Source organism: Rhipicephalus microplus, chromosome 4, assembly GCF_043290135.1.
Source record: "Rhipicephalus microplus isolate Deutch F79 chromosome 4, USDA_Rmic, whole genome shotgun sequence".
Taxonomy (NCBI): Eukaryota; Metazoa; Arthropoda; class Arachnida; order Ixodida; family Ixodidae; genus Rhipicephalus; species Rhipicephalus microplus.
The window spans coordinates 196,659,349-196,671,967 of NC_134703.1; the positions used below are offsets into that span (position 1 = coordinate 196,659,349).

The window sequence follows — 12,619 nt, forward strand, 5'->3', positions numbered from 1 at the left end:
GAAGCAAGGGACGACAGGAGCAATACTAGTTCAGATGGCGACCTGGACGAGTCAAGCGGCGATGAATCCGGCTCTCCGGAATCCACCAGCGACTCCTGGGATTTGTCGCAACCTGCAAGCGAGGAACAAGAAGTGCCAACACAGGCGCCGAGTCCCGAGAACGACGAGCCTGCATTCTCTGGTTTTGACGAGATTAGTTTCCCGCCACTTCCACCCCCGACGGCTCTTCCCCCCAACCCTGAGGAGGTGCCCATCGTAAGTTTTGGCCGCTACGTCCTGCCGGATACTGACCACTTGAGCACAGACCAGTGCACCTTCATCGAGATGCAAACTGCCGGCGCAGCCCCGACCGATAGGCGCGAGCGTTCGAGATCAAGGTGCCCTTTAAGAGGCGAGGACAAGTCACCCGGCGTGCCGTCGAGCCTACCCCCGAACCTTGAAAACAAGCCTCGGCGCTCTAAAGCACCAGTCTGATCCAGCGACAGCCATGCCCCTCCCATTGCGAAGTCGCAGAAATTGGACGCACTACCGACAGGGAAAGGGCACTTGCCCTCAAGCGCAAGCGGAAAAAAAAAGGCTCTTCGCCAAAGCCTCCTCCCTTTCTTTTCTTCTCCGTATTTGCTTCAAGGCGAACACAAGAGTGGGCGCCGGGACACGGCAACACGGTCCCCCCCCCTCCCTCCTCCGCCTCCTCGCGCAAGCTCCGCTCTTTCTAACATGGCGCCACACTTCCTCCCCCACGCTTGTTTCTGCTATCAGTGGTGGCCACGCCACCTACTTTCTTCCCTCCTCTGCTTTTCTCGCCAGCCGAAGCCACGGCAATGATTTTTGTTTCAGTTTATCGGTTGCACAGCTGCCTGCTGCCCTTGCGCCTAATTGGCACCACGGCTCCAATGATGCGTCCCTTAAACCACGGAGGGCTTTTTAGCCCAACTAGCAACCGCGCCACCCGCGCCTTTACGCTCGGCTCCTTCGAGCGTGCCGCCTCTGCCCAAGCGGTCGCCCCCACCCCCTCCTTCACCCCAAGTCCTCTCCCCACGCCCACTAGAGCAGATCATGTCAACTCTCAAGTTCGCCACCTGGAACGTCCGTGGGTTTCGTGACAAATCGAAACAGCGAGACATTCTGACCTTCGCCCAAGCACAGGGTATCGATGTGCTCTTTTTACAAGAGACTAACTTCCTGTCGCCGTTAGAGGTCTCAACCTTCAGACGCGAGTTTCAGGTGGACGCCTTCTTCTCCCTAACTAAATCAAGAGCCTGTGGAGTGGGAGTGGTCTTTACTACGCGTCGCTTCCTGCAAAAGGCGTTCTGCATCTTCGGTGCTGACGGCAGGTCGCTCATGTTGGACCTCTACATCAGCGAAAGACGGATTCAGTTCGTGAACGTGTACGCCCCAGTGACACGGAAGAACACAAACACCTTCTTCCGACAGCTGCACGACCTTCTTTCGGAACCCGTCCCGCACGTCCTGCTGGGGGGCTTCAACTGTGTCGTGGACTCGTCGCGCGATGTCAGGGGACCAGGCCGAGGGGGGTCCACGTACTATGCTGGGGAGCTCGTAAAGACTTTTCTTCGACACCTTCGGTTATCTGGCGCGTGCGTGATCGCGCATGGCGACCTTTTTGTCGCAACTCGAGCCTCTCTACTCACAGCCAGTCGATTAGATCGGACGTATCTTCCCGACTTACTCCTTTCCTCGCTCGTTGCGTGGGAGGTCTTTTCCCCTCCGGCAGACCTAGCGAGTCGATCAGATCACCTCCCCCTTGCCACTACGCTTAGCGACTCTCCTGGACTCCGTACTGATGACCATGAATGGCGAGTGGACCCAGCACTCCTGCAAGACGATGATAGCATCGAGCGCATTAGGGCGCGGTTGCGGGCCTCCATGGCGAACGCCCCGGACCTAACCCCACGCTCGTGAGACACCTTGAAAGCGGAGTGGAAGGGAATCCTTCAAGACAAAGGCAAGGCCAGGAAGCGCCGCATAACTGCTAAACTGAATGAGATCCTGCGCAGAATACGCATCGTCAGGGGGGCCGAGACGATGACGACATGCATGCGCGACTATCTGAACACCCTGGGGGTCGAGTATGCCCGGCTGCTTCAACTGCGCGCGCGCAGGCCACCTGGGGAGTGGGGCGCACCCTTTAACCACCTCGGAGCACGCCCCAGTGACACAACTGGGAATGGCAGCACACGAATTACACGAGTAAAACGCCCGGACGATTCATTCGAAACTGAACTAGAGGGAATCCGCGATGTCTTCTGCGAGTACTTCTCGGCCCTTTTTCGGGACGCCGACAGGGACGGAGATACTGGCGGAGAAGACAAGATTAGAGAGGTCTGCCGGCACCTCCCACAGCTGGGAGGAGAGGAGGTTGCGTTACTGAGCACGGATGTGTCTGCAGAAGAGGTTAGAGGCGCGATAACAATCATGCCCCCGAACTCGGCCCCCGGTTTTGATGGCGTTACAGCCAACTTTTACGCCACTTTTTTTGACAATCTAGAGGGAGTGCTTGTCGCACTGGTGAACATGGTGGTTACGAAGCAACTGAAACCCGCATCCTTTGGAGAGGGGAGGATTGTCCTCCTACTGAAAGAGGGAGCCCGCAGGAGGAGCTGTTGGCGTGGCGCCCCATAACCCTGTTGAACCTGGACTATAAAATTGTTGCTTTCACCCTTAATAGCCGCCTTAAGCTCCTCTTGCCATTCATCATCGCTCCCTGGCAGTCCTGTGTGGTTCCAGGCCGCTCGATCTTTGCCAACCTTACCGTAACAAGGGATGCCTTCGAATACATGTGTGCCAAGTCCCTGTCCGGAGCCTTTGTCTCCTTGGACCAGGCAAAGGCGTTTGACCGGGTGCGCCATGGATACATGATCGAGGTACTCCACCAGTTCGGGTTCCCGACATGCTTCGTAGACACCATCGCCATCTTTTACAGCAACCTCACATGCCACGTAGTAGTAAACAGCCCCCCGACGAGTAACTTTGTATACGAGACAGGGATCCGCCAAGGGTGCCCGCTAGGGCCCTCTCTCTTCATACTCTCGCTTGAGCCGTTGCTGGTGAACATCGACCGGAACACGCACATCAGAGGCTTTGCGCTAACGGGGGAGCCCAACATTAAGGTCCTCGCTTACGCTGATGATGTATCCCTGTTTGTCAGGGACCCGACAAGTCTGCAAGCTTTTTGGCGAACATTCGCACACTACGCTGACGTCTCAGGCACGGCCTTGAACATGAGAAAGAGCAAGGCCTTACCATTTGGAAGATTCTCTCATGGCGCTCTGGGAGAGTTGGAAAGGGTCAACACTGTCAAGGTGCTAGGCATATACTTTTGCTGTAGTGGCGTCACCAACCTAACCCGGCAACAAGCGCTCGAGCGGGCACAGGATGCAATAGCATGCCTCCAACCGAAGGATCTAACGCTTCGCGAGAGGGCCATAGCCGCAATGACAATCATCTTCGCCTTTCACTTTTATGTAAGCCGAATAGGAGTGATGCCTACCAAGACTATGGCGCTATTGACAAGTATGATCGGTGCCTACCTGTGGCACGGCAAACCCGCGTCCTTATGTCGAACCCTCCTGCAACTCCCAGCTTCAGAGGGCGGCCTTGGGCTCACGCATGTCCTGACGGCGAGCAAAGTGCTTGGCCTGAAGACCGCAAGGGCCTTGTTTCGCGCACCTGATTACGTGGGGAGGCCCTTAATGCGTTACTGGTGCAGTACAAACGCATGGTTCCTGAATGCCGACCGGCAACTCGCCCCACACTCGCCGAGACTCCCTCCGCGTTCTATAAGGCAGCCGCAAACACCATGCGCATGCTTGAAAAGGAGGCCCCTACGTGCGACGCAGATGAGACCCCGCCTGCTCGCATTGTGGAAGAAATCGCCAGCAACCAGATAACCCCAGAGGAGAGGCGACGGTCGCGGAACTGGAAGCGGGAAGGCAAAACAGATGGGCGTGCCATCCCTTCGTCCGCCGTAGACTTCGCATGGAGGAAAAACTGGGACGTCCTCCCAACCCGCCAGCGCCTCCACAAGTTTGGCATCACACCTACACCCCACTGTTCCAATTGTCGCGCGGATGAGACTTTGGCGCATGTCTTATTTGAGTGCCCAGCGGATGGATGGATGGATGGATGGATGGATATGGCTGTACCCTTTAGATGGGGCGGTGGCTAGCGCCACCAAGCCGTAATACCTAATCAACCAAAAACTATATTTATTTTTTTCCTTAAAAAGTGAGCTTGAGGATTCGTACTTTGCAGTGAAGAGTTTAATTTTCACTCGTGCCTTGACTTTAGCCACCAATCAGATAACCTCCTTCTAGTTAAGTCTACCCGCTTCAAGTTTATTTTGCCCTCCCGGTCCCTAAACACCAGTGCTTTGAAAAACTCTGCGCCATCATCCTGAACTATAGGGCGAAGCCCCTTACAGAACATTATCAAGTGTTCGGCAGTTTCTTCTTCCTCTCCACACGCACTGCATACTGTGTCTACCCCTTCGTATTTGGCCCGATATGTCTTGGTTCGCAGTACTCCCGTCCTGGCCTCAAACAGTAGAGAACTACCCCGAGTATTATCATAGATCCTTTCCTTGGCAATTTCCCGCTTAAAAGTTCGATAGATCTGTAGTGCGGACTTCTTAATCATGCCCATTCGCCACATGTCAGTCTCCGTTTCCTTAACTTTCTTCTTAACCGATAGTTCTTTTTGGTTTGGCCACCTGCTGTTTTCCAAGTATTTACCAGTCAACTTCCTGGTTCGCTTCCTCCATTTTGTATCGACATTCTTCATGTACAAGTAGCTGAAATCTTCCTAGCCCAACGCTACTCCTTCATTTCTCTCAATCGCTTCTCAAATTTTATCTTGCTGTTAGCTACCCTGCCCTCAAATGATGTCCATCCCATATCACCTTGTACTCCCTGATTTGGTGTATTCCCGTGAGCTCCTAAAGCAAGCCTACCTATTCCACGTTGCTTAATTTCTATTCTTGCTTGAACTTCTGATGTCATGCACAAGACCGCATCGCCGAACGTTAGACAAGGAACCATGATCCCTTTCCATATCCATCTCACAACCTCATACCGATTGTAATTCGACAGTGCCCTGTTTTTCAGCACTGCTGCATTATCCGTTGCCTTTAGTCGTCACGTATAATTCGTGTTCCCTTAGGTACTCGGTCCCATTGCTTATCCATACGCCCAGATATTTGTATTTATCTGTTATCTATAGCGAGACCTCCTGTATTCTAAGCTCACTACCTTCGCTGTCATTGAAAATCATGACTGCTGATTTTTCCTTACTGAATCTAAAATCTAACCTATCTCCCTCAATACCACAGATGTCCATCAATCTCTGCAAATCTTCCTTTTTGTTGGCCATTAGCACTATATCATCTGCGTACATTAATGCTGGTAGTGCCTGATCAATAAGTTTTCCTTGTTTGACTAAAGAGAGGTTGAAGCCCAGTCCACCTCCATCTAATTTCGCCTCTAATCCTTGTAGGTACATCATGAATAATAAGGGTGACAGGGGGCACCCCTGCCTAAGCCCCCGTTTTACCTTTGCAGGCTTGGTTACCTGTTTTTCCCACTTTATAACTACCTTGTTACCTTTATAGATACCCTTTAAAAGATTAGTGACTACATGTTCCACGCCTAGTGTGTCCAGTATTCCCCACAATTCCTCTTGAACCACGCTATCGTACACTCCCTTCATATCCAAAAAGGCTAGCCAGAGGGGCCTGTGTTCCTTTTCTGCTATTTCGATGCACTGCGTCAGTGAGAACAGATTGTCTTCCAACCTCCTGTGTTTCCGAAACCCATTCTGCAGTTCCCCCAGCACCCCCTCATCCTCTGTCCACGCCTGCAATCTTTCCTTTATAATCTGCATCACCAGCCTGTAGACCACTGATGTCACTGTTATAGGACGGTAGTTGTTTATGTCAGCTTTGTCCCCCTTTCGTTTATAGATCATGCTCATCCTGCTAAGTTTCCATCCATCGGAACTTCACCATCGATTATTATTGTGCTCACTGCCTCTCTCAAAGCCTGCTTAGACTTCGGACCTAATGTCTTTATCAGCCTAATTGGAATGCCATCTGGGCCTGTTGATGTACTACTAGGAACCCTTTTCTCAGCCCTTTCCCACTCTTGTTGTGAAAATGGAGCCAATGCACCACTTGATTCGTCCTTGTCTATTGTGGTGCATAAAGTACTTCTTTGTTGAAATTTTTCTGTCACCCTTGTTCCTATATATTCAATAGCTTCGTCCCCTTTTAGCCTAGCACCTTGGGCTGTAGTTATAAAACTCTGCTCTAGACTGGTCTCATTTCTTAAGGAGTTTAGATGGTTCCAAAATTTCGCAGCTGCCTTTCTATCTTTTTTATGTACTTCGGCCAGCCACTGAGCTCCCTTACATCTAATCTTTTCATTGATCAGAAGGAATGCATCCCTTCTACAGCTTAGGAAGGTTGACCCTTTTCTTTCAACATCATCTGTCGGCTCACCACGCTGCTTAGCAGGTTTGTGTTCCCTAGGGGCTTCCTGACGTTTTGCTATGGCTCTCTTAACTTCCTATGGCTCTCTTAACGCGTCTTAGCAAGCTCTAGCTCAAAGAGTCTAATTAGATTCGTGTATGTCCACACTGTCTTATTATTCTCCGTGATTACTTTCTCAATTTGTTTAGTGGCTATTTCAATTTGCCTTTCTGGATAAAAATTTTCCTGTAGTTGCTCATCTTGTCTCCTTCCCACTTTCACTGCTCTTCCAAAACTTAGCTTGATACGTTTGTGATCGCTACCCAGACTTCTGGAGCCACCTTCATCTATGTGCATTCCCCTGAGCTTATCATACATCCTATGTGACATCAGTGCATAATTTATCGTCGACTGAAGCCTTCCTACTTCCTATGTTATTTGCCCTTCACACTTCTCAGTACTGTTGCAAATGATCAAATCAAGCCTTTCACACATATACATGATCATTTTGCCTGTCGGGTCGGTATACCCATCTATATCTTCTATGTGCGCATTCATGTCTCCTAGTATGATTATCTCGCACTCTCTTCCTAACTCCTGAATGTCCTTTGATATACACTCTACCATTGCCTGGTTTTCCTCTCTGGCCTTTGCTCCCGTCCACAAGTACACGAAACCAAGGAGTGTCATTTGACCTGCCACTTTCCCTTTTAGCCATAAATGTTCCTTGCACTCCTGCTTGACCCTTTGCCAGTCTGTACTTTTATGAATGAATGCCCCGATACCACCCCCCTTTCTGCTGCCTTCTGTTCTATTACAATATTCCCACGCGTAGTCCGGATTGTTCGGAGGTTGTTCCATGTCCCTGAGATGTGTTTCTACAAAACCGTATACCATCGGCCTCTCTTCCCTTAGCTGTTCTTCTATCTCTTCCCACTTCAGCCTGTTCCTACCACCCTGCATGTTAATATACCCTATGTCTGAATTGGCTCGGCGCTCGTGGCTACGTCTATTTATGCCCCGGACTCTACCTATCTTAGATATTGGTGCCACTTTGGAATCGTATCTGTCCATACCACCTGTCGAAGAGTCTCCATGGTTGTTTTCCTTGCTACTAGCTATACTGCACCCCGAAGGGCTCGCTTGCCCCCCAAAAGAGCTACTGCGCGTCCTGCAAGTCGCCAACCCACCTCATGACCTAGCCGCCCATCGAAGTGAATTCGGTCTCGTTGAAAAACCCCCCACCTATGCACCTCTCTGTTTATTTCCACCACCTCAAAGCCTTTCTCTCGACTCATCTGCCATATCTCTTGGTTTGCGTTGACCACCACTCTTTGCAGGTTGCTATCACGCACCGGTACCTCCGGTATCGTGCATATCACTACCTGTACCTTAGGAGAAGTGGCACGCATGTCATCGACGCCTTTCGCCTGTGTGGCTGCTAGTCCTGCTGCATCTTCATTTAAGACATCGTTTAAACCGCCTGAAATTATCACGAGGTTTCGTCTATCAGCTGTCGTTTTGAGCTTTGCGCTCGCTTGCCTCATGACTGCTTCCAGCTTGCGTCCTGGGAACGCCCCTACTGCAACCCTCTTGTCACCTCTTACCCTCTCTTCGATTGCTTCTGTGCATCGATTTAAATTCGAGTCCCCGGCGATTATCACATGCTGTGACTTTTCAGCTGGAGCGTTCTGCTCCTGGGGGCTACTTGCACCTGTGACGCCGGCTGCTTTGTTCCCTCCCTGCCCCACCACTACCTCGCTGAAGCTGGGCCTTGCGACAGTTGAACCGGCTAAACCTGTTTTTTCCAAACTTGCTTGCTTTTCCTTCTCCACCGTTCTGGTTGCCGGTTCCGTACTGTTCTCTCCGTAGGCCGCTTCTTTGTTCAGCTTCGCTAGTGCTTCCTCGGTGGACTTCAGTCTTTCTCCCATTGCCCTCGTTTTCTCTTGCTCTGTCGCCAACGCAGTCTCGAGCTCGGCGATTCTCATCTGCAGTTCACTCTGGGCAACCATCATTTTCTCTATTTTTTCCTCGACCTCACATTGCCTACACTTCGCGTCAGCCTCTTCTCCATTCACTTCTACGCTTGGGTCCACTTTCAAACCCACTCCACATCCTGAACACTTTACAGTCTTTTTAACCATGTCTTTCTGACACCAATTGTCCCTATACTCGATAATTACTAAACTCGAGCCCTGCACTACGAAAAAAAAGAAAGTCTAAGCTTCTAAGCTCTACTACAAAAGTTTGCGTGTTCAATGTACGCGCACCTCCCCCACGGGGTGGCAAAAGAAAAAAAACAACAAAAAAGTTTCAAACACACACACCCGCACTAACTAATAAATACCTGGTGACCGGCCCCCGAAAAAGCCGTACCATAAAATAAGTGCTACGAAGATTTCAACCGCTGCCTTATAATTATAAAGACAAGCTCAAAACATGCAAAAACACTTATCTGCGCAGTCGATCCGGAGCGCTCAAAAAACACGTCCATCCACCTTGACAGCCTGAACTGACAGCCTGAATTGAACTGAAGCGGTCAAACCGGTTTGGCGCCTCACTGCGAGGGATTTTAAAATCCGTCCTCCCCTAACCCTGAACAGAAACAAAGGCGCCTTTGCAAAGTTAGTGGCCCTCTGCACCATATTCACGGCCTGGAAGCGACGCTGCTTCGCTGAGGTTAGCCGCTCTCCGGTCAGAGTGGCCTTCCCGACCCTAGCTCTTATCCGCCACATGGTGTGGCGGCACCTCTCAGACCAACTTGAAGCCAGCGGCGAGGAAAAGTTTCTCCGCCACTGGCATACGTGGATTTTTCTCCTGCAAAACGGCAAGTTACGCCCGCCGATAACCCCTTTTTAAGTGCACGCCAGCCACTGCGTCTCACTGTTTCCTGACCAGCAAACGGAAAGTGTCAATGCCCAACCCCTCCTGTCAATTGTATAATGATGTGTCTCGAATCTGTTCTCTGTATGGATCAACCCCTTAGTTCTCCGGAGCCCGAACCGCGGCGACCATTATCGCACCTTTTTTTTCGCCTATAAACGGAAATGGGCTGTGTTGCGCGCGGGCCGTACAGCGCTCTTGTAACCTTTGTATAACGAGTGCCCGAATGATCGCGCTTCTGTTGTGGTGTACAATCTAAACGTGTTTTTGCCTTTCATCGGTGTGTTTACCGCGTGTGTCCGTGATAAGTGTCGGAGAAGATTTGTGTACTTGATTACCTGTCAGAAGTGCAATAAACTTCCCTTTGTTTCGCCCTTAAAATATATTCGGAAATCTGGACTAGTTATAACTGGTTGAACTACAATATATGACGTGAGACGCCATGGCTAGTGGTGTAAAACATGGAGTTTCCTAATATAAAATTTTAAAAAACTCTATGGTGTAAAATATAGCACTGCACACCGTTGCCAGTTGAGTAACGCACATCCCGCTTGCTTTTGTGTTGTACCGTTTAAGCCATATAAAGGTAACCGCTTATTTTACGACTCATCTCATTTCATTTTGTTTCATGCACATCTGCTCACCGTAGCAACCGAACCTGAACAATCGCTTTTTATGAAAGTTTTGAACCTTCCAGGGGGCGCTCCAGGAACATAGGCGAGGAGAAAAGGGAAAGGAGTCGCTACCTTGGCAACTTCCTTCATCTAGGGACCTTAGCTACAATGACAAGGTGGTGGCACCTACCCGTCGCCTTGCGTTCGACACCTTATCACCCCAGAGATGGGCGCGCACGCCGAGCAATTCGTTTTCCAGGATAAATGTCAGATAACGCTAATTTCTCACGTGTGACGTTACTTGATGCGCTCGTTCGCCTCCCCTTCACGCTCGAGGCACTCTAACGCAGTGCCTCCAGAATACCATTCACTAATTTTCTTGCGCAGAACGTCAAATAAACATTTTTTTCACTCTGTCCAGACGCAAGACTATCGTCTTTCGACGACATTTGCGGTGTAACCTGCATATATGGGGCCATTTTTTTTATCAAAGCTGTTATGACACGCTCGAAACTGTAAGTGTGCTGCCGCAATATTTTCGTTGTACGAAATATGAGTTCCCAAGAAATCAAGCAGCAGTGAACTTTCATATGAGGACTGTTGATATTGGGAACCGGAACCGGAGCGTTCTGTAAGGATTTGCTCTCAGGCATTAGGGAAAATGTGTGAGCCATTAAACTGATTCAGTTTATCGAATCCCATGCTCTTGAGATAAAACTCACATGGTGCATGGCTATTACTTGCGCTACAAAAACGCGGAAGAAAAGAGACAATAGCCATGACTCAGTTCCAACTCGCCACACATTCAGTACTATTGTTACAGGGAGCAAATTTTTTGCACATAGATAAGAAATTTCCAACTCACACCAGCTGCCGGGCAGCAGTAAAAAAAATCAGTCCCGCAAATGGCCGTGAAAAAAAGTTGGAAGCGCGAGGGGGAGAGAAGGCTTAAAAAACTGTCGCATAACAGTACCGTATAAAAAAAATGCTATCTTATCCAGAGATGTGGATCAATTATGAATGACATTTGAGTTCAGGCTTCAAGGAACATATCGATAGGGTTCTTGCACCACGGTTAGCACAAAATACCACTCGAAGTGTCGTAAAAAAGGTCAAGACTGGTCACGTTTGTGTACGTTACTCGCCGAATACCTTAATTGGGATAGGCGAGAAAGTAATGTAAGCACCATGTGGAAATGTCAGTAACAGTTAGCCTCAAAGGCGTAAAAAACCCTTTGAGTGAAGACTCGTGTGCGGGGTGCAAGTCCCGTACGTTATTATTATTATTATTATTATTATTATTATTATTATTATTATTATTATTATTATTATTATTATTATTATTATTATTATTATTATGTATGCGAACACAGATACACAAGGACACAGAAAAGACCCAGCTGGTGACTGCAACTTGGAAGGGCACAACGCCTGCTTGCATAATTATAAGGATACATGAGCAGATAATCAAGGCCTGAATGGGCAAGTTCTTATCCAGCTGCTCGATGCTGCACAAGTTCTCATGAACCTGTATTTGGTAGAACAAAAATTTTCAGATCCCACGTACAGTCGCAATCGATGATATGCGAATCACGAATGAGAAATGTTATATGTCACTTTAAAATCAGCACAACGTTACGAGGTGGAGGTAAATGTTGCCGTACATGGCTTCCGTGTCGTGATTACCATGTTTGGGTGTGTCGTTTACTTTCGCCATCTATTCACGTCACGTGATGCCATATTTAGTATTTGCGGAGATAGCGAAACGGCCGCGAGCACGCTATGAGCGTGGTATGTTGTCATGTTCTTACATCACACGCGTGTCAGGATTGTCAGGCTTGCACTAGTCATATATTTCATCATCCGTTGACGTCACGTAACACTAAACTTGGTATATGTTGAGCTAGCACCACGACCGCAAGCGCATCATGCAAGGCCCAATATACTCCAATGTAGCGTTGACGCGCGCGCAGGCTAGGCACAGCGACGCTACGTTAGCGAAACGCGAGCACTATATAGTCTGACGCCAGGCGCGACCAGCGTCCGTCGGCGCGGCCCGACAGCAAGCAGCGCGAAATGCGATATGCTGCATTTGGTGCCAATGCGTTACCTAGACAACTCTGCGTCTCCCTCTTTTCATGACGGATGGATGCCGGCGCACTGAAACGCACGTGCGTCAAAGCAACGCAGCGTGGTGCGGGCCTGCGAGTATATGGCAGGACTGGTGCCTAGCGTGGCAACGCTGGCGTGACGTGACAAAATGAACGCCAGCGAGCACGCGCACCGCGTCGCTACGAAATGTATTGGCACCTTGACTGTGGCATGTAGTCATGTTCTCACATGAGACTCATCTCATGATTATCATGTTCGCACCAGTCACATACCTTCATGATCCATTTACGTATTGTAATACCAAATTTGATATAAGTGACGCTAGCGAAACGGCAGCGAGCGCATCATGAGCGTGGAACGTGGTCATGTTGTTACATGACAACCATGTCAATATTTTCATGTTACAGTCGGTCGCTTGTGTTCGCCAGGCAATCATGTCATACTTTACCATTTTTGCAACATGCCATGTGAACGAAACCACTGCAAGAGCAGCACTACCATGACCAGTAAATTATGACATTTA

General features: G+C 49.5%; 1 protein-coding gene across 1 annotated transcript; it reads left to right on the forward strand.

Annotated features, from left to right (window-relative positions):
* Positions 1-1,056: 1,056 nt before the first annotated feature.
* On the forward strand, positions 1,057-1,923 carry LOC142814463 (uncharacterized). The gene has a single exon (XM_075893226.1). It carries the CDS (start codon positions 1,057-1,059, stop codon positions 1,921-1,923), a length of 867 nt encoding a protein of 288 aa, XP_075749341.1.
* The last annotated feature ends 10,696 nt before the right edge of the window (positions 1,924-12,619 follow it).

Coding starts and splice junctions, on each gene's coding strand:
- LOC142814463 (XM_075893226.1), top strand. CDS start 1,057: ATGTCAACTCTCAAGTTCGCCACCTGGAACGTCCGTGGGTTTCGTGAC.